The sequence below is a fragment of the Gigantopelta aegis genome, chromosome 8, assembly GCF_016097555.1.
Source record: "Gigantopelta aegis isolate Gae_Host chromosome 8, Gae_host_genome, whole genome shotgun sequence".
Taxonomy (NCBI): Eukaryota; Metazoa; Mollusca; class Gastropoda; order Neomphalida; family Peltospiridae; genus Gigantopelta; species Gigantopelta aegis.
Window position 1 is genome coordinate 26,707,923 of NC_054706.1, and position 21,614 is coordinate 26,729,536.

At 35.1% G+C, this 21,614-nt stretch overlaps 2 protein-coding genes across 5 annotated transcripts in view; one reads left to right on the plus strand and one right to left on the minus strand.

Annotated features, from left to right (window-relative positions):
- The window catches only part of LOC121379167 (coiled-coil domain-containing protein 96-like), a 55,090-nt gene extending 46,228 nt beyond the window's left edge, over positions 1-8,862 (minus strand). For both annotated transcript variants that reach the window (XM_041507666.1, XM_041507665.1), the window contains exons 1-6: positions 8,801-8,862; positions 6,052-6,202; positions 4,966-5,142; positions 3,422-4,014; positions 2,995-3,130; positions 1,591-1,730 (exon numbers count right to left, since the gene is read on the minus strand). In XM_041507666.1, coding sequence (XP_041363600.1) covers positions 1,591-1,730; positions 2,995-3,130; positions 3,422-4,014; positions 4,966-5,142; positions 6,052-6,202; positions 8,801-8,815 — 1,212 coding nt within the window. In that variant the 5' untranslated portion in view covers positions 8,816-8,862. The remainder of the gene's footprint in view (positions 1-1,590; positions 1,731-2,994; positions 3,131-3,421; positions 4,015-4,965; positions 5,143-6,051; positions 6,203-8,800) is intronic.
- A 63-nt stretch (positions 8,863-8,925) lies between these two features.
- LOC121378750 (thymidine kinase, cytosolic-like) overlaps positions 8,926-21,614 on the plus strand; it is a 35,828-nt gene continuing 23,139 nt past the window's right edge. The window contains exons 1-3 of one of the 3 annotated variants that reach the window (XM_041507044.1): positions 8,926-9,074; positions 18,890-18,921; positions 20,303-20,416. In XM_041507044.1, the coding sequence (XP_041362978.1) occupies positions 9,009-9,074; positions 18,890-18,921; positions 20,303-20,416 (212 nt within the window). In that variant the 5' untranslated portion in view covers positions 8,926-9,008. Of the gene's footprint in view, positions 9,075-13,926; positions 14,045-14,818; positions 15,327-18,889; positions 18,922-20,302; positions 20,417-21,614 lie in introns of those variants that run through there. The other 2 variants (XM_041507042.1, XM_041507045.1) reach the window with 2 other exon arrangements.

Below are 21,614 nucleotides of genomic sequence, written 5' to 3' on the forward strand. Positions count from 1 at the left end.
TGCTCATATTTACATAAAACAAAAACAAAAACTACCAAAAAATACCAAAAAATACCAAAAACTAAAAATATCAAAAACAAAAACTACCAAACTAAAAAACAAGTGCTACAGTCAGACAATAAACACAGTGTACAGAGCTGTAGTAAATAACTAATATTGCGCTGAACTGAGTTGTAGTAAACAAACTAATATTGCGCTGAACTGAGCTGTAGTAAACAAAATAATATTGCTCTGAACTGAGCAGTAGTAAACAAACTAATATTGCGCTGAACTGAGCTGTAGTAAACAAACTAATATTGCTCTGAACTGAGCTGTAGTAAACAAAATAATATTGCGCTGAACTGAGCTGTAGTAAACAAAATAATATTGCACTGAACTGAGCTGTAGTAAACAAAATAATATTGCTCTGAACTGAGCAGTAGTAAACAAACTAATATTGCACTGAACTGAGCTGTAGTAAACAAACTAATATTGCTCTGAACTGAGCTGTAGTAAACAAAATAATATTGCTCTGAACTGAGCTGTAGTAAATAAACTAATATTGCACTGAACTTAGCTGTAGTAAACAAACTAATATTGCAGAGAACTGAGCTGTAGTAAACAAACTAATATTGCACAGAAAATGTTTCTTGGTCCCGCGGGTGTCACATTTAGAGGGGTTTCACTGTATATATTATTTGAAAACATTATCACAGATGCTAACAGAATGTGTAAAAGATACAGAAGAATGTACAGAATTTGTCACCACGATGAGGTAGAGCACAGGAGTAATATTTAACTTTAAAAATTTAATAAAAATTCAGAAATTAATTTTAAAAACATATCTGTATATTGTTTTGTAGACACCACCCCAGACAATGTCATTACCAAGTTTCAGAATGATCCAATGAAAGCTCTAAGAGGAGATAGACTTTGAAATTTTCAATGTTAAATACCAATTTTAATTTATTTTTAATTTAATCGAAAATAAAAAATTCTAAATATTTGAAATATCATTCTATTAGTTTGTAGACACTGCCCAAGACAATACTTTTAAAGGAGAAAGACTTTAGAATGTATAATCTTAAACATCTACTTTAATTAATGTATTTTATTTAATAAAAATGTTAAAATGCATGATGTAGTTAGTAGGGACTGCACCATAGTATCTCTGTACCAAAGTTCAGAAAGATCGTATAAAAACTCTAGAAGATGGACCTCAAGGGAAAAGTTGATGAATATATGTCAGACAAATTGTTATCAAAAAAGCTCCAATGACGAATGTCACAGCGGAGCTAAAAAGTAAAGACAGAAAAAGAAGACAGTAATGCGTAATCTTGAACAAACATGATTTCTATCTATTAATAAAAATAATAAACAATGTATAATTTTGTCAAAAAAGACCCCAACAACAAAACAACAATAGATTAAAAAAAAAAATTCTACAAAACATTTTTTGAACGTTTCGTGTCTATAATGAACATGTTATTCATTTCAATAACAATCATAAGAACTTTTATAATGATAATAGAAATCATCAAAACCTGCATAAAGAATGATAAATATGAAACAAATAGAGAAAATAAGTAAACTTCTGTACGTCCAACATACGTGGTATCTCTCTACAAGGGCATCTCTGTCAAACTCCTCTTCCTCTGCCATTTCTTCATCACCAGCTCCTCCACCGCCCTCTTCAAGTCCTTCTTCAGTCTCTTCATACACTGTAGGGTGGAGTGGTGTACCATATTCATCTGCGACACATAATAAACACACATTGATAATACACGTCAAAGTAAACAAGCAGGGAACATTATGTTTTCCAAAATCTTGAGTAGCATATTTCTAGTCAATTGAAAATTGATTAGCAACTAATGTTTAATGTTTTAAAATTGGGTAGCGATCTCTGAAACTTGTGTAGTGAATTGCGATGTGATAATGAACAAACTGTTTTGTGACAAGCAAAAGAATATCACCTTGGGCTAATTTATTAATCATTGGCTATTGGATGTCAAACATTTGGTAATTTTAACAGTCTTAGAAAGGAAACCTGCAATTTTGACAGAGTCATTAAGATGATACCTGCTAAAAAAAAATTATAAGTAGCAAGGGATCTTTTATATGCACCATCCCAAAGACAGGATAGCACATACCACAACCTTTGATATACCAGTCATGGTGTACTGGCTGGAGCAAGAAATAGCCCAATGGGCCCACTGACGGAGTTCAATCAAGTGAACATTTTACCTCTGGGGTACGTCCTGCCCGATTTTATAAATAGTTGGTTTACATATATCGTAAACCTTGTGTGGCTGGGTACTTTAAAAAAAACACCTTGCTTTTTTTGCTAAAGAATGTAGAAAACATAGATTGTGGCTGTTAAAGGATGCCCATGGCTCATTGAGACAATTCAGCCATTTAAATGAATGTTCAGACCAGCCCATGTAAAAGGGCTTATTGAAATAAGCTGGATTAATCATTATTTGATATCGATTTAAACCAAACGCAATTTAAAGCTTAAATTTTCTTTCTTTTTTACTTTTTTGTTGTTGCTGAAAGTGGTAGGAAAGCTTTGAAATGCGGTAGGTGGTAGAACAGTAAAGAAATCGGTAACCTACCGCGTGAAGCGGTAGGGTTGGCAAGTATGTGCTGGTGGGAATATATAGAATTCTAAATTTGTTTTCGCTAGATATCATTGTTATGAATCGAGTGATCTTCCCTCACTTTCGTTCGATCAGATACCATGTGAAGTTCACGAGTTTCGTAAAAATTATATTATATCTAGTGAAAATGAGTGTGGTATTTTATTTATTACACACCTTCAAACAATGTAAAAAGGGAAGAGGATGTTGCTTGCCAAAATGTTGTTATGTAGCAACTAATACACACTTGGTGGTGTGTACAAAATTTGTATGACACACCAGGTGGATAATAAACAATAATATTGCCTCCAGCCCCTTCCATGTGATCATCAGTTCTAAAACAGTTCTAAGAAGATGAAGAAGAAGATATACTAACCTACTGGTGATTCTGGTTTAAGAGAACCTGGAAGAGCTTCACCCAAGTCAATTTTATCGGGTGTCGGTTCACGGGACAGCTTTTCTCCAACAATGCCTGGACTCTCTGGTCTCTCCCCTTCATCAAAGGTATCACTCTGACGAAATACAGAAAAAAGGTGGTCATTAAATCAATCTATACATTTAAACCAAAAACAAGCTACAATGTTTTTATAAAAGAAGATATTACCAGGCCATCTTTAAAAATAATTGGTTTGATATATATATATATATATATATATATATATAGTGGATGAGTTGGTAGCCATACTCTTATTTATTCAGCCCTCTGAAGTGAGTGCATAACATGGCCTGCTTGAATGTAACTGAAAAAGTAAATTGAAATGAAGTATGTTGTCATTTGAGTTTTATGCATGCACCTTCATTACCTGAGGTAATGGTATTTGACTGTCCTCTACAGCTGCAGCATCTTTCTCTCCGGCATCTACTGCAGCCTCACCACCTTCTTCTGCTACTACCGCAGCTGCACCTCCTCCTTCCGCATCATCTCCTTCCTTCATAGCTCCTTCAGTATCCTGGCCTTCTTGAGCCTGTTCTCCTTCAGGCTTCTCCCCTTCAGCCTGTTCTCCTTCAGGCTTCTCTCCTTCAACCTGTTCTCCTTCAGGCTTCTCTCCTTCAACCGTTTCTCCTTCAGGCTTCTCTCCTTCAACCTGTTCTCCTTCAGGCTTCTCTCCTTCAACCTGTTCTCCTTCAGGCTTCTCTCCTTCAACCTGTTCTCCTTCAGCCTTTTCTCCTTCAACTTGTTCTTCAACTTTTTCTCCTTCAACCTGTTCACCTTCAACCTTTTCTCCTTCAACCTGTTCACCTTCAACCTTTTCTCCTTCAACCTGTTCACCTTCAACCTTTTCTCCTTCAGGCTTCTCTCCTTCAACCTGTTCTCCTTCAACTTGTTCCCCTTCAACCGTCTCTCCTTCAACAACTTCATCAGTTGGTGCAGTAACTACTTCAGGAATGTCACCAGCTGAAATCCAATTTACAAAAATAATTAATTCTTGAGGAAAAGAATTATAAATTGATTCATAGATAAAGGATAATTATCAACACAGCACCATTACTAATTTTGTTCTTATTTGGCAGCAGCTAAATACAGTCTTAACTAGCTTTGATGTCTCTAAATGAATCTCTCAATAGTGTGATATCGCAATGTGATAACCAGAAATCTCACATATAACAGAATATACATGTACAAATGTAGTATAAATATATACCCAGGAGCGTGTGCTGAACTTTTAGCTGGGGGGATCTAGAATATGGTGATCAAGCAATGTTTATAGGGGTGATTGAGAAAATATATTGAAAAGAAGAAAGCAAATTGTCTTGAGCAAGGCAGGATTTTGACCCCGAAAACTTTAACAATATTAGCAATATTTGAAACATTTATTAGCAACTTGTAGTTAAGGTTACAGAATTGTGTTGTGATCTCTGAAATGTGTGTAGAAAATCGCAAAGTGATACTGAACAAAATGTCCCCTGATTAACAACATACACACAAAACTATAATGTTAGCATTTTTCAGAGCCCTGAAATATAATATAAGCATGTGTGTCGTACTTATTTTATGAAATGAGTGTCAGGATATTTGTATTGTCCGAGTGAGAGTGATGCTAATACATAAATATTGACACGAGTTTCTTAAAATCAGTAAGACACACACACAAGTGTAATAATTTCATTATTATCCATATTATTATTGGTTTTGGTTTTATCTGAATAAAAAGAGCCATCTCAAAATATTTTAATCACAACTAGAATGAGACGACAAAATTACACCATATTTCACATGCAAAGTCATGTTATGATGTCGCTTCCCGAAATGACATCATTTACACTTGTTATCACACATGTGCTTTGTATGATTTTTATCAACTCAGTTATGTCGAATCATGTGGATAATAAAAAATCAGTTATTAACCTTCGGCAGCTTGCTCGTCTCCATCAGCAGGTTTCTGCTCATCAGCGGACGGTTCAGCTGTACCTTCAGTTTGTTCACCTCCTTCATCTGGCTGTGCTGCTTGACTCTCTTCAGCTGCGGGTTCAGTTGTATCGGCTTCTGCTGGGGCATCAGGAGCTTTATCTGCTGCAGGCTCATCTGTATGTACAAACATTTTCTTTTAACCTAACACAAAGGCCTACATAACCCCCCCCCCCCCCCCCCCCGTGAGCCTGTATGCCTATGAAGGTCTATAGGGTGTATATGCCACCAAATCAAATCCCATAGATGACTGTAAGATAATTATGCGGCTCAAACTGCTGCACACAGCATTTCAATATACATATACTAGTAGCCCATGGATATAATGTTACCACTCCTCACCCTTAAGTAAATTATAAAAAACAGGGATTAAGGTGCTCATCTTAGATATAACAGGAATTTATTTCTTGTTTAACATTCATATATTTACAAGATGTAGTTCAGCAATAAAACTTCTTCATAGAATGCAATGAATTACAAGATGGATCCCACCAAGTAAACTCAGATTTGTTTACTATGACCAATGTATCAAAGGCTGAGTTACATATATATCTGTGCTATTTCGTCTGTGGAAAATGTAAAGAAAAGAATCCTGGTTGCTAATTGTAAGGACTGAATAACAGTAAAAAAAATTCTCTCTTTCTCTATACTCTGGAGGCGAGATGTAGCCCAGTGGTAAAGCGCTCACCTGATGTGCAGTTGGTGTGGGATCGATCCCCTTCAGGGGGCCCACTGTTCTATTTCTTGGTCCAGCCAGTGCACCACGAATGGTATACAACAAAAGCTGTGGTATGTACTATCCTATTTTTTCATTAGTAGCAAGAGCTCTTTTATATGCACCATCCCAGAGACACGAAAGCACATACTATGGCCTTTGATATACCAGTCGTGATGCACTGGCTGAAATGATAAATAGCCCAATGGGCCCATCGAAAGGTATCAATCTTAGACCGACATTACATCAAGTGAGTGCTTTACCACTGAGCTACGTCCCACCCTTACAAATACAAATATAACCCAGTTTACCTGCTTCAGACTGTTCTACGGCTGCCTGTGGCTCATCACTTTCTTTGACTTCATCTTTCGCCTCCACGTCCAGGCCTTCATCTGCTTTTGTCTCGGCAGGAGTTTCAGAAGATGCATTGTCTTCTGCAGCAAGTGTTGGTTGCTCTGCTTCCTAACAAAATTAAGAAAGTTAATTATTTATTATGTTTAAGACAGTTATAAAACTGTTTTGTCATCTTGACTGAACCCCTGCAAACAAATTTTAGTGCATGACACTACAGCCTTGATCAATATTGCTTCGAACCGAATCATTCACATCTTTAACTAATGTAAAACTCAACTCAACTCAACTTTAACATCTTTGTTTTCAATCTTGACAAAAATTGAGAAATTTCTTAATGCAATAATTTATAAGTCATCATGATCTTCATTTGTTAATACAGATATACCTCAACTTAAGCATTGGTAACAAAAATATTGTATCTTGAGTGAAACTACATACGCTTGGGGCACAGATTACAGAGGGCTTTAGATCTCACAAAGTTGGGCACCCCAGTTGGTTTTTTGTCCATCCTGAGCACAGCAAAGTCTTTTAAAAGTAGTCAGTGATGTTATTAAACAACTGCTGAAGAGTTGTGGATATTTAGAAATGCACTTCAAGCTATTTATATCTAATTAAAGCCTAAGATTTCAGTTTATTTGAGGTTGAAAGGTTTATAGGTCAGTATGTTTGAAGTTAATTTGGGCATGGGTTTTTTCAGGCATACATATTTTGGGAACAACGTTTAAAGCCCTGTTACATAACAGGCAACACAAAAATATGATGAATGGCCAATGATAAGGAAGAAAAACTAAACTGGATGATCTATTAATACTTAAGGTGGTTTTGGTTTCCTATACACCAAGTACTAGTATATGAAAGCTATCAACTGTGCAAACATTCTGAAGTAGAGCAACTTCTCCAGTATTCAACAAATACCCAATATTCAAAGAGTGTATATATTTTCATTACCTATTCCATAAAAATAAAAATGGCTCATGACGAAAAATAACATGCTTTTTGGCCTCTTGGAGATCTCAATCAAACTGATATAGGTGACATGGTTACATTCTAATATGTGGAATCTGTTTCATTGTAATGTTGTTGTTTTTTTGTTGCGATTTCTATCTGAACAAAATGTGGAGAAAATCTAATGGTAATTAAAGGTATGAATGTAATTTATCACAGTAGTTAACAATGTGGTTAAGACTTTTTATGTTTTGATCAGCTGACAGCTCTACGGTCAACAACAGTCACTTTTCGCACAAGATGAAACGGCCTTAAATATGTAAGTCAAAACGGCCAAAGAAAAAAAGTCAAAACGGCCAATGGAAAGTCAAAATGGTCAAAGGAAATAGTTATCAGCCCATTAAATCTGATGTTAACCGATATAGCAATATATCACAGGCAGTCCAGAAATATGTATAAAAACAATGGTATCACTGGTAACAATTTATTACACAATGTTTTATAACACAATAACATTTTATTACACTAATTCACCACATAAATAATAACAGACATCGAAATAAGTCGAGAACGGTCGTTCAGGTTACCGGGAGGTTACCACATGTTAGAAAAGTCGAGAACAGTGTTTCGTTCTCGACTAAAATTTCAACGTTCGTTTCCGAACGTAAACCAGGCATTGCGTTCAGGACTTCTGCGTTTCATTATCTCGTCAGGAATTTCATGGATGTTCGCGCGCAAGTCACTCCGCGTTTAAGCAGCGTGCACTAGATGAATTTATGTCCGCGTTTTGTTTTCTCGTACAAAATTGCACCGATGTTTGTGCGCACTTGTGCAATTGCAAAGCAATTTTGGCAATCCGCGTTTAAGCAGCGCCCACTAGATAAATTTACTTCCGGATTTCGTTTCTCGTACCGATGTTCGCACGCACCGTTACAATTTCAGAATGACCGCGTAGTAGTAACCGGAATTCAATTCTAACTTTCATATAGTTGTGGAAACCTATAGGTTACCAGACTATATTTTGTGGTAACCTGTAAATGGGTTACCAGACACAATGCTTATTTTGATGCCTGTAATAATAATAATTGAAAACATATACACAACAGCTCATTATAAAGACATTTTGCCTATAACAGTGAACAACGTAAAATTAAATATCCTACCCTCCCATTTGAAATAAATAATAAAAATGTACCCCATAGCTTTAACTCTGCACAGCTTTTGCTCGTTAGATAAGTTTTAAAACAAGTCATTGTAAGATCAATGATATCTAACGGTTGCTCATGTCGTCTCTGTGTATCTAGGGCCATCTTGATTTTTTTTAAAGGCCATTATGACTTTTTCGCTTTGGCCGTTTTGACCAATTATTGTAAGGACCGTTTTGTACTGGGGCCGTTATGACTACAATTCACCAAAACAAGGGAACGAAAAGTGTGTATCAAGCTAAAATGATAGTGCCAAAATATTCAGTGTCACAAGGTAACCATCTCAGATATTACTATGGTGCATTAATTTCATATTACAATTGGTAAAATGTACTGAACACAAGAAAATAAAATTTTATGAAAATGCCACGAAAACAAGTTATTCACGTAAACACCTAACGCTACATATTGTAATAACTTTCCACATTATCTTTTACTGATAAACATATATAACTATTTCAGTGTACAGACAATGCAAATATGTTAACTAACTTATATTCATTATTATAAATATAACATTTTAGCATCACATTCTGAGAGAGTTTGTTTTATGTACCTGCGAATCCGCCATTTTGTTGGTTGTCAAGGATATGAACGCTTTTTCTGCAGATAGTTTGAACGAGACTATGCAATCGGCAAACCTCGGCCAAGTCCGATGCACAGAATTGCGCGGGTAATTTATGTCACGGCGCTTGAGTTAAAAGTAGCATAAACTTTTGACATAGCTTAATAATTCGTAATAATATAATAAAAATATCTCAGACATGATGTCATCAAGTCATCTAATTCCATCATTTGCCATAAACGATTCGAGAAGGGGACAAATACAGGTAAAACTACTAAAAGTAAAAAAAGAAGAAGAAAAAGGTCTTTACGCCAAATTTGAAATTAAGGTGGGAAAAATCAAGTTCAACAATGACAACATTTCATTGTGATTCTCTGATTGTCAGAGATTGAATTTATTTGTCATGTTTATTGAAATTAATTGATCCAATTTTAGACACTCGACTGTCAAATACGCCTAGTGTTTGCTAACTAAGTCTAATGTCAGCAGTTACAGTACAACCCAGTTACCCACTGGCGTAGGAAGCTGGGAGTGGAGTGGGTATAATATCCGCCCGGTCCCCTCCATTATTATTTTTAGTTAGGGTTGAGGATTAGGGTTAGGGTTAAGGTTGGGGTTAGGGCTGGGGTTAGGGCTAGGGTTGGGGTTAGGGTTGGAGTTAAGGTTAGGGTTAGGTGAAGGGGGGACCGGGCGGATATTTTTCCGTGGAGTGTGTGTGCCCCCACTTTCAACGTAAATTTGTAGCAGCAGCAATGGTTTTTATATATTTTTACATGTATTAATATATGTGTGCCCCCCCCCCCCCCCACACACGCACGCATTTTTTGTCACCTTCCTACACCCTACAACCATCTGAAAACAAATTTTTAAAATATATAATACTGCCATTTTTAAGGGGTTTACTACAGTTTAGTTTTAAAGCTAAGCATTTTTTTTTTTAATATTACAATTTTTTTTTATTAGTTAGTCTGCCTTAAAATCACTTTAAAAACCCACAAAAACCTGTTGAAAGTTGAAACGACCACATATTGCAGGCTATGTATTACAGACATCTTCAGGGCTTCTAGATTATGGTAGCCTCACTGAGTTACTCCTATGGCATCATCTATGGCTAGTGATATTCAGTGTTGGGCTAGTAAATAATTACTATTGCCATGCCCGATGGCTAGTGATTTTTTGGGGGTCAAATGTTGCAGTTAAGTCTATTTTGTAAATATGAATATCCTTTCCCCACCCAAAGCCCCCAATATTAGTGTTTTTAAGCTCCATTTCTGTTTAGGTGACATCACACTATGTGTTCATAACATTCACTTACACTTGCATTTTGCTCTGCCGAAATATTTAATTTTAGTAAGTTTCCACCCTGTTTGGATAACCAAGACTTGGACCAAGTATTCATAACACCTATTGGCATTTGTGGTGAAAATTGTTTTAGGAGAGGATTCTAACTAAAGGAGTTTTTGCAAAAAAACTGTCCATGGAATATCCAAAAGTTTACAGGAATAATTGTTCCAACTAAAATAGTGAGGCCTCCCAAGGGATCTTTGCTGATTTAAGAACTGAGGTAAGATGGTTAATTGTTAAACAACTCCTTAAATGACCCCTAACACTTTTATACCATGTGACTGAAATCTATATGCTGCATGGCCCTAATGGCCACAGCTGTGCCCGAACCCTTGGAGGAGGTCTGTTTATCATCTGATCCTATTACCAGTGAGAAGACAAACATATATGTAATTCCAATGGCCCAGCATTAAAAATACAAAAAGAAACCAGGAATTATACACTTAACAAAGACAAGGCTATAAATAAAATAAAAAATACACAAAACAATGTTGATGTGAAAAATGACCTATCAGCATTTACTTGGAAAAACAACAATAAATGTGCAAGTGTGATATTAACACCGGACAGATTTCAGCTGTACAGACAGGCCATTTTTTATAGGTACTGAAAAGAAAGCGAAAATGACCGATGCCTAAGAGTTAAATGGACAGAGGTCACTGATGATACAAAGAAAATAATCACAGAAGATAAAATATGTATATCACTGGTAGACAAAGATGCAAAACCCTTAAAATTAGGAACACTTCATGTCTACAGAACTACTTGTCATTTAATGTTCCAGGGGCAGGCCCAACTGTGGTACAATAATGAAGTACCAATCATTTCAGATATTGCTGAAAAATTGGCTATTGGATCAATCAGCAACATAAATGTCCAACAACTGATGAAACTGGAAGATAGCAATGTTCTGAATGCTATTATGGAAGATGAGAATACATCAGAACTTTTCATCATAAGCACAGAAGTGACAATGGAAAATGCCAACACAATTGAATCCAGTGATATTGAGACTGTTCCAGTTGTTGAACTTGCTAGGTCTGATTGTGATTCGGATACAGAATTACAAATTAACAACGATCACAACTGTACTAAAGTCAAGAAACTTTTTAAAACCAAAAAATCACCAGCCAAATCCAATCACTCAAAACGTTCCATACGGAAAAGTATTCAGGGCACAGGTTCAGCATTAGACTTTGGTCACAAGGTGGCGGATTTACGGGAAGCCTTTTGCACCCAGGAATCAAGACTGGATGATCACATGAAACATACAGAAGAGCTAATTAATGATATTCGTATGCAGTTTGCTAACCAAGTCAAAGCAGTGCATGAATCCAACAAGGGAGTTGTTGAAACATTACAACTTGATAACCTTCAAATGAGAAAGGAAAATGACACACTCAATCACAGATTGGAGCAGCTAGAGAAAAAGTATAAAACGTTATCCTCCAATCTGCAAACAAATGTTGTCAGGCTCGAAGCCCTTCAGGATATTCAGAAAGCATCTACTGAAAAAATACAAGAAACCATAGACACAGCGGTTACACAGCGGTCCTCACCTGATACAATAAACTTGCCATTAGTGCGTACTAGTGAACCACAACATGACAAAGTCAGCTCAGAGAACCAGTCTAACACATCTAATGATGGATTCATCCAGGTAAAAAAGAACCAAACCAACTCGCATCATGTCCAAACAAACAAATATCATGTCAGCTCTAGACCATCAGTAGCTCAAGTACGTCCAGCTTACATCAGTGATGAAGTGACATCACTCTTCCTAGGTGATTCTGTTCTCCGGTTCATCGGTCAGCATGTTCTGAAGCGTACATCAAAGGTGCTGTTTTACCCGGGCCATGGGATAAATAAACTAACAGAACAGGTGAAACAATTATCACCAAAACCAAATGTACAAAATGTCATTGTGCACACTGGAGTAAATGACTGTCATACCCCACCAGATTACTCCTTTGAAGTAAGTGATTACAAACTACTTTTCAATGTATGCAAAAGTAAATTTCCTAATGCTGCAATCTTCTTCTCAATGATCATCCCCTCTTCAACTAGAGGTCAGCTGTACCAAGCCATCAACAGTGCCAATGAGAAAATAAAACAGTTGGCTCATTCTCTGAATGTCAGCATCATTGACCATTCTTCTCTGTTTTGTACTGCAAGTGGTGCTCCAAAAAAGAGTATGTACCATGATAAAGTTCACCCCAGCAAGTACAAATCATATGTGTTTGCTAATTCATTCTTGGAATCGGTGGGTCTTACTTGCACTTATGGCAGCAGAAGACAAGGTCAAGGTACAGTCAACGATATACAGACCGCCCCTAGGGAGACCAGGCACTCTAGGCACGATTTTCCGCCATTACCATCACGTGCAACGGACCGAGTCACCACCAACAAGGAACACACTGTATCCCAAGTGCAGTGTGAGCACAGTACAAGCAACCAGTTCTATCAACAAGGAACACAAAGTACTACTCCATCAACCAGTCCTTCTAACATATACCCAGATCGTAATGACAGGATGAACAGACAACAGACAACAAACAATTATCCATCAAATTTTATCACTAACTCCTATGCAAATGATAGAATGCATGGACAACAAGGCATAAACAATTACCCAATTGCACCTCGTTCACATACTAGCCATGTGCCAGTTAGAGATGAAAATATTTCTTGGAATGCTCCAACTAGTGTTAACAGCAATCAGCCATTTAATGACTACCAAAGTGCCCATTATGCACTTCAGTGTCTGAATAACTTATTCAGATACTCCTGTGCATAGTTTTATGTAACAGTGTGAGTGGTTCAATACTTGGGAGCATGATAACAGTAGGTTCTCAAGGGTAGCAGCTTAACAGCCAGCATTTTGTATTATGATAACAAATGCTAATATGCTTAATATTTCCTTCTGGAACATTCAGGGAATATCTGAGTTAAAACAATCTGATCTTTTAAAATGTTTCTCTTATTATGATTTTATTGGCCTGTCAGAGACATGGACAGAGAATGTATGTGATTTGTGTTTTGATGGATTTTACTGTGTTTTGAATCCACGAAAACAATTTGTGCAAGTCGGGAGTGGTGGTGGCTTAGCTTTTTTATGCAAACTTTACTTAAAACCTTTTATCACTGTCGTGTCCAATAGTGAATTTACTTTGTGGATTAGATTAGATAAAACAGTTTGGTCGGTTGACCAAGATATATATATATATTCCCCCTGATAACTCGTCATATTGGAAATGTACCAAAAATGACCCATTTGATCATATTTATAAGGAGATTCTACAATATTCACAACATGGGCATATAATTATTGGAGGTGATTTCAATGCCAGAATGGGGAATGTTTTTGAATGTGTGACAAGTGATGACCAGAATTTTTTCCCAGACATACCATCTACTATCTTCTCTAATATTCAAACACAACGAAACAGCAGAGACGAATTAACAAATAAATTTGGCCAATCACTCCTATCACTAGCAGCGTCTTGTAAGTTAACGGCACTGAATGGTCGTATGGCTGGGGATCACTTGGGACAGTTTACTTGTCACACATACAACAAGCAGAGTGTAGTTGATTACATTTTCATCTCTGATGAACTTTATAATTATGTTACTTATTTTAATGTGAAACCACTCACGTGGTTATCGGATCACTGTCAGTTGTCTTTAAAACTTGATGTGTCTGTTAAAACCATATAAGAAAAAAACCCCAGAAAGTGTAAATATATATTTAGGAAAAGAAAACGAAGAAAGTGGCACACTGATAGCCAGCAATTTGTTTACTCAGCAGTGATGTCTGATGCAACTAAGCAGGCACTTGATGCATTCATCATGGGACCATCCCCAGATTCACCTCAAGATGCAGAAGTTATGGTAGACAAATTTACATCAATCCTTAATTCAGTAAATGTGTCTGCTACCAAAGCTAGTAATTCAAATAAAGTTCAAAAGAAAAACCCATGGTATGATTATGAATGTAAAAAGGCAGAGGTAGACATGAAATCTAAATTTGTTAGCCTGAATAATAATAATAGTCCTGAAACAAAACAAAATGCATTCCTATCTAAAAAGATGTATAAGAAATTAATTAGAAGAAAAAAGAGAGCCCATAAAGATAAGTTAGTTTCAAAACTTAGGGATGTACCAGCAACCGATTCAAAATTGCTATGGCAAACAATAAATAATATTAAAGGGAATGATAAAAATAAAACATTACCAGACTCAGAAAATTTAGTGAAGCATTTCCAAGACACCTTATACAAGCCATCAATTATAACTAATCCAACCAATGATGGATATCACTCTAATGATAATCTTAAACATAATCAATCAATTAATATTCCAGTCTGTGCTAATGAAATCTTTTCTGCAATAAAGGAAATAAAATCGGGAAAAGCCCAAGGAGATGATAATATAAGTAATGAATTTATCAAATGTCTTTTTCCAATAATAATTGATCATATAATTAAATTATTTAATGATATTTTAGTAGTTGGATATTTCCCACCAAAATGGGCTCACTCAATTATTGTTCCATTGCATAAGCATAAGAAGGGAAGCCAAACTGACCCAAGTAATTATAGAGGAATCGCCCTCAGTAGTTGTATTGGAAAGCTGTTTTGTAAGATTATTGATAAACGAAAGTGCCAAGCTGGATTTCAGGAAGGCTTTAGGACTACAGACCATATATTTACTCTAAAAACACTCATTGATAAATACCGAAGTAAAAAGAAAAAAGTCTATGGCTGTTTTGTTGATTTCAAACTGGCATTTGATTCTGTTAATAGACACAAACTATTCAACAAAATTGCATTAATGGGAATTACGGGCAATATATTAAACATAATCAAGTCCCTTTACTCAAATGTAACTTATAGTGTTCAAACTAATAAAGGCTGTTCAATGCCATTTCATTCAAACATTGGATTACGGCAGGGGTGCATCCTATCACCAACCCTTTTCAATATGTTCATTAATGACTTTGAAACATATGTAGCAGATATTGAAGGTAAGGTATCACTTGACAAAATGTCATTTAGCCACATGTTTTTTGCAGATGACTTACTTCTGTTATCAGAAGATCCAGATGGCTTACAAAATCTCCTTGGGCAACTCTCCAAATATTGCAAAGATAATGATCTCAACACTAATATAAGTAAGACAAAGATTGTTATTTTTGGAGGAAACAGCAAAACAAATAAGATTAAATGGTATCTATCTGGCAACCCTGTACCGATTACAAACAAATATACCTATTTGGGAATAGATGTTATTCAAAATGGGAATTTTAAAGAATGGATTAGGCTGTCTCTACTACCTTCAGAAAAATCTGTTAAACTACAATCTGTCAACCGATATCTCTTGTAAATTGTTTAGCACTCTGGTTGAACCTGTTGCCCTATATGGTAGTGAAGTATGGGGTGCAAATTATATATCTTTAAAAAACATAGACACATTTCTGCCTGAAAAACTGCTTTTAAAATTCTGTAAACATACACTACAAATTACCAAGAATTCCCACAATTGGAGTTCAAGAGCTGAACTTGGCTTATATCTTATTTTAATGAATGTTGTAAAACGAATGGTGAACTTCCACTCTCATATATGCAAAAAACTAAAAATATTCTACTGCAGCATGCTTTTAAAGAAAGCATGGCTTTAGAAAGAAAGAATATTGGTTGGCTTCACAAATTACATTCATTTATCGACCACTTAGGTCTAAACAGAAGTATTATTAACAGCCCAAACTATCTAATAAAGTTATTAAAGAATTTTTATCAAAAACATTTCCAAAAAAGTCTAAATATTATAAAAAAGACAAATAGCACTGGCAATAAAATGAGAACATATGAAACTCTCAAACAAGAAATATACTTAGAACCATATTTAATTCACTGTTTAAACCCAGATCATAGAAAACATTTCTCTAAACTCCGTCTTAGTGACCATAACTTGAAAATTGGAACTGGCAGGCATACAAAACCATATACTCCTCTTGACCAGCGTTATCAGTGATGAATGCAATATCACTGAAGAAGAATTTCATCACATTGTACAATGTAAGAAATATAAGTATCAGCGGTCAAAGTTATTTCATTTTATCTCCAACTACAACCCTTCATTTTTAAATATGACACCCAAAGAGCAGTTTATTTTTATTATGAAAAATCAGGACCCAGCCAACATAGGTGTTATTTGCAAGTTGGTTTTCCAATATAATGAATAGACTGTAGTAGTGACATACATGTATGTGTATATATGTATGTAAAAATATAGTCATTGTTTGTTGATATTGCAACTTTCTAATGTTATTTTGTGCACTCTGTTCCCATGTGGAATGTTTAAATGCAATAAATTTTATCTTTTATCTTATCTTATCTTATCTGATTCAGGGGTTGAAATTTAAATTTTTTACCACTATATCCCAAAGGAATAGTGAATTTCAAAAAACACTATTCCGTCTAAAAATGCAAATCTTATTTTACCTAACCCCTACAGGGCTAGCTCTGGTTGAACACAAAGTTTCACCAAATGATCTATTACCCAGTAAACTTAAAAAATGGCAGAAAACCAGTTATTTTTAAAACAAATTTAAAAATAAAATTATTTCGCCAACTAAAAATAAAATTTGCCAACTGTTTTTAGAATTGTCGAATTTGGCAACTGCCAGAGCTAGCCCTGCTTTACATCTAATAATTTTCATTTGTACCAAAATATTAGGACATCATTTACATGGACAGGACAGCCCCAAGTTAAGCCAGCTTGCATTTCGCAAACTATCTAATTCGTTCCCGATGTGGCTAATTGGCTTTTAAACATGAAACGCATAAACCAGTCTAGCTAGCATACGTTTTTTATTCTCAGACTGGCTGCTCCTTTTATTTATTTTTTATATTATTATTTTTTGAATAGTATATAATCCTGTTTAAAATAACAAAAATAGATTTTTATCATTGTCATATTATTTAGCTTGTTCATGTATTAATAGACCACAATACATGGCACAACTCATTTATACTGTTCATGTATTTGAGGGGTGCAGAAAAGGCAAATAAAAGTATAACCCGCCGGACCAGAACCAACTAAATACTAGCCCACCAGAATTTTTACTAGTCCGCCAATCTATAGAACAATATATTATTAACAATATTATAATATACACTGTGTTCACTTCAAATGTAACATATAGATATATTGACAACACATTATTAATAAGACTTGGTAAATGATCAACATCACGTATCAAAAAAAAAATAGAGAGACCGTCGGACTGGTAGTTGCATTTTTTAAATTGTCCGTGAGATGTTTTACTCACATTTGGTGAGCGGGCGAGTACTTTCTGCAGCCCTGTATTTATGAATAAACTGAACTGAAATTGAATTGAGTCGGCCCAGGTTACACGACAAAATGGAAATAATATACCTAATTACATTTTGCACCTGTAAATGGGTAAACGCACTTTTTCGGTTCTAGGAGGCCTACACCTCAGAGTTAATATATTAAATAATAGAACAGGCAAAAGATAACTGTATGATCGTGGAACTTGAAAAAAAGAAAGGTACATCAATTTAAAGTTCACCGTCATTAAAACCGATTTGTATGTGTTTAAGGGTGTTAACTTTAAGCTATAATAAAAACTTAGTTTAACAGATCATTTTGAAATTTCCATACCCATGGACCAAATACCATGGAATGGCTCGTGAATAAAATAAGCAGAATATCTTGGGTATCCAAGAGAGATAACAGGGCTAGCTCTGGGCGAGAGAAATATTTCGCCAAATTGTCTATTAAACTTCAAAAGTTGCAGAAATCAATAGTTATTTTCTAAAGTCTATTATTACCTAAAATTATTTTGCCAAATTAAAATAATATTTGCCAACTGCTTTCAAAATACGAATTTGGCGACTGCCAGAGCTAGCCCCGGTCAAACAGTCTACTGCTACAGCAGCCCCAGGGTTTCTAAAAATGTTCCAATACAGCCAAGGGCTACCAATACTGATTGTGTGTTGAGTAAAATAAAAATGCAAATTACCTGTAGCATGTACCTGTTTTTACCATTTGTTAGTTTTGTTTTGTCATCTTTTAATTGGGATTAAAAGGAAAATTATTCCAAACCCAGAGAGGACCCCACTCACTGACACACATACACACACACACACACCATCACCTCCTCCCACTTATTTGTTTCCATTAAAGTATAATTTTATAAATTTAATACTACAATTTAAGTATGATATACAAGGCTTGTGATTGACAGGCACCTCAAAATACACAATATGCTTTCTCATAATCAGTTTCACAAGCAGGTTTTGAAGGTGAGATATATAGGTATTGTTTTTGCACCAGTGGCAGCTAGTGTCAACTTGTGTTTTAAAGTTTCCCATTTAGATCCTTTTCTTACAAACTGTAAGTCCCAGTGCTCCTAACCTAACAATTTGTTTCCAATAGCAATTTTTTTCTTTTTAATTGCTATGGGTGAAATGACCTGACAGCAGTTTTGACCCTGCCTATGGCAATTTTTAAAAAGTGACTTTTGTAGCAAATAAACATGACTGAAAGCAAATCATGAGCTTTTATCCATGGATGTTTGTTTTCTGCATTGCTGTAGAAACAGGTTATACTACAGTTCTTAATTTTTTAGAGTTGCTTTTTAATTTCTAGCATTTGTATCCAAATTACAATTTAAAAAACCAATTGTACATACCTTTTGCTTTTTAGGTTATTTTTGGGCCGATGTTTTCAGGAAAGACGTGAGTACATGTATACCTGTTATTTTTATACTTTTAGATGTGGCAGTGACATTTTAAGATATACTGATGGAATGAAATAAGGGAACACATCAAATTGTAGACAAAATTTAATTCACTACTGGCGTAGTAATGTCTGTATTTCATACTAAATTGTAATGTGGGATTGAATGTCTGTAGTGTTGAATCAGAATGAGCTGCCTATATGTTCCCAGTCAACTTTCTGACAATATGAATTGATTTTTGATGCAGTCATTATTTCTTGTTGCTATCTGTGTGATCCTTTATTTCTTTCCATCAGTATATATCAATTTTCCCATTGGGTATTTTGTGGAGGTATGGAGTTTGTGATTCTGTCCCGGTACAAACTGTAGTAAATGTATTATGGTTAGATTATTCTCATGTTAGGCAGATATAATTCATGTAGCCGAACAATCAATGACCTAAGTACAAATAATGTAAACTGATCTTCAGTTGGATGAGATTTGGCAAAAATGTCCCCTGTAATATCTGTGTTCCTGAGTTTGCTGCAATGTTTAAGATGTTAACGACTAACAGAGACCTTTTAACGATTGTAGTTACATATCAACTATATTTTTCTGCATAAAATATTAGTGGCTGTATATTAAAAGTGTTTTTGATCATTCTAATATTTGTACTAGGTTAAATTTAATTTTATTTCCTAAAATAAAAAATTTCGTACATGTATACGAAAGTATTTGAAGACAAAATCCAGTTTGGGCTTCTTACAAATATTATGTCGACCAGAAACACATTGAATATACAGACACTGATACTCTAAAGAAGAAACTATATTTAATATATAAGTTTAATCGTAGAAATATTTTATTAGTCCGAAACATCTTACAATGCTGCAAACTCAGGAATGTCCCTTCAAGTAACCAGTTGATTCACATGACTTTCACCTAGGTAACTGATAGTTTTATATTTATTAGGTGTATACCGTGAATTTACCTAACCCTTGTAAGTACTACATGATGTTGCAGTTTATGAATTTTAAGCTGATTTTGCAGTGATACATGTCATGTAGGGGTTTGGGTTTTTTTGCATGTGGTTTTTTTTTATATAACAATTTACAATTACACATACGTTTTTCATATTTTGAATCATGGAATTTTGTTAAATGCATGCATTAAGTTCTGGTGATCCTGATGATTACAACTTTTAATTTTAGAATTCACCACATAACTGATTGGGAGGTCACATCAATTTGAAGTTGCATAACCAACACACACTCAGAATTATGGTTTACACAAATGATTGTACCATGCCAATTTTTTTTCTTTCGTTTTTCCACAAGTGGTAACATACATGCAACAAATTGACACTGTGAAAGTTTTATTTTATGTATTATAATTTTCAGGACTGAATTAATGAGGAGGATGAAGAGATATCAAATTGCCAACTACAACTGTCTGATTATTAAATACTCGAAGGATGACAGATATGACAAGGATGGGATAGCTACTCATGACAGGTGTGTTATAATTAGTGTTGGGAATCGGTTGGCATATCATCATTGATCTGGGTTGAAAATTAACATGAAAACCATAGTCGCCAGCAGGGTCAGTTGAAGAGAACTCTTACTGGCCCTTCTTAAATTCAACTAGCCCTTCAATGATCACATTGAAATTTAAATGCACATGCCAAAATAAAAAAAACTAGAATGTTCTTTATTGAATAATAACAGTGTGCTCACTGTATATAGTCCGTTTGCATTAACAGGAAACCGATAAATTGGCATGTAACTTCATAATGAAGAGTTAAAATTCATATAAAAACATGTTTTTCAGTTTTAAACCCATACCAACTCGGTGTTCGAGATTAACGGTATCCCGATATCCCGGGGATACCAGAATTTAATTTTGGATACCAGACTTCAAGAACCCAGTATCCCATCGGGATACCATATAATACTAAATTCTTAGGTGGGATACCAGATTTTTAAATGTTAGTATCCAACTGGGATACTGCCCCAAAAATTTAATCTCGAACACTGCAACTCGAATAAATTTTTTTTTAAAAGAAATCCAATATAAATAAAAATGTTTCTTTACAAATTACCATTAAATTACCCTAAAATCGATGGGTCGCCCAACGGACTACCTTTGTAAAATTCTGAGTCGCCATAAAGGGCGACCAGGCGACTGTTAATTTTCATCCCTGTTGATCGTCGGTTGTAATCCAGGTGTGCAGAAAGTACTCGTCCGCTTGCCATATGAGTGAAAATTCAGACGGATAAGTTAAAAAATGAAACTACTAGTCTGACGAGCTATCTATCTTATTCTGACTGACTGACATTATTTTAATTTTTATTATTATTATATTTTTTTTTGGCATTGAGTCAGTGCTGGAATTCCAAACCATTCAAACAAACAATTCAGAATGATGACGAAATACACAATAATACATGTACTGCATTGATAATAGATGACTTCAGTAGTTCCAAACTTGCAATTGTGACATTCCGGAAACAGAACCGGTCAAATACTTCCTAGAAATGGCTTTTTACATTGAAAGTATTTTGCCGGTGTGTTTTGAATATATTTTTCTGTTAACTACCTGCGGGATGTCATTTGGATTTTGTAAATATATATGAAAGAAATGTGAAAAACCTGGTCTTTACCAGAACATTAATTTTTTTTATTGATTTAATGTCAGTGAATGGTTGGACC